This window comes from Octopus sinensis, linkage group LG11 (genome assembly GCF_006345805.1).
Source record: "Octopus sinensis linkage group LG11, ASM634580v1, whole genome shotgun sequence".
NCBI classification, from domain to species: domain Eukaryota; kingdom Metazoa; phylum Mollusca; class Cephalopoda; order Octopoda; family Octopodidae; genus Octopus; species Octopus sinensis.
The window spans coordinates 57,873,569-57,879,555 of NC_043007.1; the positions used below are offsets into that span (position 1 = coordinate 57,873,569).

The 5,987-nt window shown below is 40.1% G+C and overlaps 1 protein-coding gene across 1 annotated transcript; it reads right to left on the bottom strand.

Annotated features, from left to right (window-relative positions):
* Positions 1 to 781: 781 nt before the first annotated feature.
* LOC115217661 lies at positions 782 to 1,216 on the bottom strand. The gene has a single exon (XM_029787410.1). The coding sequence runs from the start codon at positions 1,214 to 1,216 to the stop codon at positions 782 to 784; it is 435 nt and encodes a 144-aa protein (XP_029643270.1).
* Between the last annotated feature and the right edge of the window lie 4,771 nt (positions 1,217 to 5,987).

Below are 5,987 nucleotides of genomic sequence, written 5' to 3' on the forward strand. Positions count from 1 at the left end.
TTATTACTAGCAAATCTACCCATCTACGATGGAAGCTTAAAATGAGGGTGGTCTGTGACGGAGTTGAGTTGAGTTTAAAGAAAAACATGAAGGTACGAAATTCTTCTGGTGCAACTTTCGCGACCTATATAAGCGACATCGGTTCCGGACAATGATTCAAATTAGGCCAGATTTTGTACTCGAAACGTCATCTAATTCCGAAATATGCAAATTCGTCTTTAATGATTTAAGTGAAAAGCTACAGAATCGCATCATGGCTGTGTTCGCGAGCTGTCATCACCTCAACCAATGAAGTGGCAAACAGTGTGAATGAGCACACGATTAGCAACTTCCCTGGGGAAAGTTGAGAGTGCTGTAGTTCGGATACAATAGATGACGAAAACTACCACCAGTACCCACAGGATTTCTTGAACAACTTAAATACATCGGAATTGCCACTCTATAAAATCAAATTGAAAAAGAACTGTCCGATAATACTCCATAGGAATTTTTATCCAACCAACGGACACTGCAATTGAACATGATACACGGTAGCAGAACTAAATTCCAATGTTATCGAAGCAGCGATTGCAACTGCCCCCCCCCCATGGTAAACGCCTGTTCATTCCGTGGACACCCCTTTTACCAACCGATAACCAGTTTCCGTTCCAATTTAAAAGCAGGCAATTTCCTATAAAACTGGAATTCTCATTCACAGCAAACAAGGTACAGGGCCAGACTTTAGATCGTGTAGGTGTATTTTTACCCACTCCAATGTTTACACACAGCCAGTTATACGTCGCTATAAAGTAGAGCAACGGACTCCAGTAACTTCATCGTCAATTATTAGACTGGTCATTCTGAAAAGTTGTGCACCTGCATCCTGAGATGATACATAGCAGCAGGACTCTGGTGTTATGTTTATGGACACTCTGAACCGAGAATAATGTGTCCAGTCATTGTTCAGCAATGTTGCTACAATACCAGATAAGGCTATGGCGAGTACGATTTTTTTCTCCGAACATAGAAAATCTATGATGGTATTCATAAGATATCTTTTGCCAGTTCCACCACTCGCACTCAAGGTGAAAACCTTTTCCAGTTGTTGTAAAACTGATATTACAACCATATCAAAGTTGTGCTTTTGGTCAGTATTTAGAGTATCGTAGACGTCAGTAAACACTACTCGAAGACACTCTATGTCATAGTTACATTCTTCTGCGATAACTTTTGACATCAGTTGACCGGTTTCGTCACCTGGAAATCTCGAACGATGTCAAGTTCATCCTTTTGCAGACGCTCCTGCAGACGAATCAATATTTCATTTTCAATACGAGGGGTAAGGTTTTTTATGTTGTTTCTTTGCATGAGATTTGGTCCTAGTTCAGTTTTCCACTCTTCCCAAAAGTTTATCGGATCAGGTGGCCGTCAGTAAATTAACACGATGGTGAAGAAGTCGCGCAGGGATCTCCGAAGCGAATACTAGCTGCTTCCTCCATTGCAGGGTGTATTTCTTGGTCGTCCGATATCAGTCCAATTTTTCATGCATGCCTCCTGAAATGTTGAACATACATTTCCGTTCACGGGCTTCAATTCATCAAAGCTAGTTGCACCTTGTGGTGAAGGAGTATCCGAAGGTGAAACAGTTCTAACTGATGAGCACTATATGATATGGTTGGGATTCGTCCGATAGTATCAGTTTTGACGTCACCACTATCATCTGTTGTATCTTGTTTTCGTTTTTGCCACGACTTGGTTTTATTGTTTCAGGTGTAATATTTAGGAAAATCTTGGTATAAAATCTGTCGGGCTTTTTCGTCGTGTTTGTTTGTTTGAAAATAGGCTGTCAGTTAGTTATCAGTGGTCCGCGTTCCACAGCCGCAGCGACAGAAGTCGAGTTGAATCGTACAGCCTGCTCATGAGGTAAATGTCAGGGTAGCTTTTCGACTGTAGGATGCTTTTGGTGTATGAAAAATCCATATAACTTTCAGAATGCATCACTTGCAGAGATGTATCGAGCGTTTACAAAGTTTTATATTTCGTTTAATACGGGAATCAGATATCCTGTTTCCGGTGCTCAGAAGATGATTCGATCTTGTCCTTTTGCAATGTATATGTATAAGTACTTCACTGCTTGGACGGAGTGTACGACCTCGACGTTGATGTGGGAATTGTATTTTATTGTCAGATATGGACTGTATGGCACTATCCAAGAATTGTCGACTTGTAAAGAAGATATTAAACGTAAGTAAGCAGTCAGTGTATGTCACTAAGAAATTCATCGGTGTAAGTTGAAGAAAAAACTCACCACAAACTCTGTCTGAACCTTAACGTAAATTTTATTGGTTCTTCCACCGTATGCTGGACTTCTGCGATACGTCGAGTAGCTATCTCTCGGAATATAGCTGACTGACTGGAAGGGTTTCGGAAAATCCTTAGTACATCGAGCTCAGTCTCTCTTGGTTTCCATACACGGACTTCGGGGGTTGATAGCACCGCATGGACCATGAATATTATGTGCCATTACTGAGTTGAATAGCTCTGGGTTTCGGTGTTTGTCAGGTGTTTCGGCACTAACTACTTAGTCTATGATTTTTGGAACAGTCGGTTTATGACGAATAACCATGATAAGCAGTATATGTGCATGTGTAAGGCCAGGTTTTTGCTATTTAATAGTTAGTGTATAGGCGACGACTTTTCCCAGAACGTGTTTTTTCAGTAGATCATGGAGAAGTGCGTCAAGCTTGATTTTGAATACTCGACAGGCAATATCAGGTTGGTCCTGTGCATGATCCCCTGGAAATAGCGCAGTCTGTATCTCCGTCCATTTTGGATTTGTGGCAAATGTGATGAAGTAATCTGACTTTCCCATTGTTCTCACTATTGCCATGGCGTTTTGGAATGCCTTGCTGTAAAATCTTAGACTGCAGTGGTGGTGGTAGTGGTTTGAAATGCCCTCAGTTGCCGAAAATTCTATAGCAGCTTAAAATGATGCTATGTATGGATTTACTTGCCGAATATAACCTTATATATCCGCCTGCAGATCATTCATATGTTTCATCCTATTTTTGATCTCATAGTGTGCATCAAAGAAGTACAGCTGTGCGAATGATAGCGGTTGATTGGTATCTGACATTAAACTTCCAATGGCATGATACACTTTGCCTTGGATTTTAAATGTGGGATTAAATCCAGTTATCGAGGTATCAACAACACAACCAATGGACACAAACATGAATGTGTTATTATACGCTCGAATATTTGTTATGAAATGTGTTATCATTCGCAACAGAGGGAAAATGGTTCTGCTGGCCAATGTTTTGAATAAGAATGTGAGAACGATATGATAACGGAATGTTACTTTCGATAACGTTTTCCCAAGTCGCGATCAAATTGTAATCTGTAATCCGTTCATCGTCATATTCAGCGAGGGAAATGCTTACCAAAGCATTATTTTCCACTTGTACTTGCACTTGTCTTAATTTTCGGCGAGCTAGAGTGTTCCTTATCTGTTCCGAAGCTCTCACTTGGGGATTTTTGCGTGTTCTTTTGCGAGCTAGCGTATTCCTGCTCTGTTCCGACGCTCTCACTTCTGTATCACGACGAATTCTATGAGCTTCCGTATCCATATTCTGCTGGGCTTGTCTGTATTCACTGTTAGATTGTCTCTTACTTTTTATAGCGGCAGCTTTCCTGGTAGTCCTACCAATTCCTGATTTCCGTTTCCAGGTCATAATGGCGTAGAACGAAAGAAAATTTAATAAAACATTACACAACTTTATGCATACAATCGTTATTGACAAAGTTCATAGTAGTCATACACAGATTAAAGATGAGCCAAAGCCATCACAATCATTCCTTAATAAAACTTTTGGCGTAATTCAGTGGAGAAGTAAGTTGATTTACTTCCCTTCGCTTCTTTTATTACGGGTTAACTTCCCTTAATCCTTATTTACTTTGTGTACGCCCGTAGACTGAAAAATTACCTTCAATATCCACTAAATGATCATGCTCTTTCACATTTTTTTCACTAAAAACCTACATGATTATCTCTTTCATAATCCCGAAAAACATCGTGACCATTGGTCCAGCCGTTTGACCGTCAGGAAGGTACAGAGAGATATACGGACATTACTCCCATTATAGTATGATAAATCTTTCAAGGACAACATACTGATTTTTTCCAGTTCTTTCTCTCCCCTTTATTAACGAAACACTTGTAATTATACTTTACAACAACTTAATTATATTTACTTCTGTTAATACTCTATCATAAGGCGGCGAGCAGGCTGAATCGATAGCATACCGGGCGAAATGCTTAGCAGTATTCGTTCGTGTTTACGTTCCGGGTTCACATTCCGCTGGGGTCGGCTTTTCCTTTCATCCTTTCGGGGTGGTTAAAATAAGTAACAGTTGAGCACTGGGATCGATGTAATCGATTTAGCCCCTCCCCCGAACTTGCAGACCGCGTGCCAAAACTTGAAAGCATTATTATGCTACGTTTTATGGCCTTGTGCCAAAAATTTAAAATTATTAATAGTCTATCATTTGGATCATTCGTTGCAAACGCGGACCAATATCGGATTGCCAAGATTCTGGATTTTTCTTATATATGTACGCACACATAAACACACAGAGTTATACCAACTGTCATACAATCATAGTATATTTATCCACACAAATACATACATACAAACACGCATAACCAAATTAACGAATATATGCAAATATCCTCACACATGCTTGTATACCATTAGCGCACGCAAACATACGCGGTCACAAACACAAATACGCGTGTTGAATGGGCGTCTTGAATGGGGGGTCTATGTGGCTTCCTGGCCTGGCCTGTTAGAAATGGTAGCCAAATCGCCGATAAAGTACGCCCTTGCGTCTTAAACATACACTGAAATCCATTGAAATGCACATACAACAATGTGTTCCTAAATACAGTATGTCGTAAAAGTTGACGGGTTGATCATGCCTGGAACACCTATTAGAATAGTTATACTGGATCAGGACCGATCCAGTGCTACATTAAACAACAAAAACCATCCACTCAACAAAACAGATACATAAAGTTTAGCCGCCACGTACAAGCGAGTAGGATTTGGTAACATGTTCAATGGTTTCGATAGTTGTGTTAGGTGCATATGCAGTGCAGAGCAAACACAGACAGTCTTCTCGGCCCTTTTACTCTTAAACAAGTGGAACATCGAAGATGTTACAGCTGAAGAGAGTAAGAACTGTACAGGCCGACTGCTAGTATTTATTTTCAACACCAGGAGACTGGAGCATCGGAAAATGATATACCTTACTCAGTACACGACTCGCTTTCCCGTTCAAGGGATTGAACCCACAACCTGAAGATGGTGAGCGCAACACCACTAAACCATTCGGCCGTACGCTTTCAAATAGATACTTATATAACGTTCATAGAAACCTATGCATAGTTAGACACATGAATCAACATTTGAAGTTGTCCCCCAAAATTAAAAAAATTACATCGACTTATGATATATAGAGGACGTCAAAGAAAATGAGAGACTGACAGGCAAAAAAATAAGAGAAAGGGGAAGAGGAGAGACAAGGATCGGGAAGCGACAGATGATAGCAAAGTATGTGTGTATATATCGTTTCTTTTACTTGTTTCAGCCATTAGAATGTGGCCATGCTGTGGCACCGCCTTGGAGAATATTTTAGTCGAATGAATCGATCCCAGTACTCATTATTTTTAAGCCTCGTACTTATTCTATCGACCTTTTTGCCAAACTGCTAAGTTACAGAGATGTAAACATACCACCACCGGTGTTTTTACATCCCAATATACACACACACACACCCACACATACATATATATAAATATATATACATACACGCACACACATACATATATATATATATATATATATAAACGAACAACAAACACAAGAAAAAGAACAACGCGAGGACGTGGTGCATGTTAAGTATTAGCAGACGCTCAGGGAAGGAAAGAAAAGTGGTTTAACGTT

What these genes read in the sequence shown, in the direction of transcription:
- LOC115217661 (XM_029787410.1), bottom strand. Translation starts at nt 1,216, where the DNA reads ATGTCAAAAGTTATCGCAGAAGAATGTAACTATGACATAGAGTGTCTT.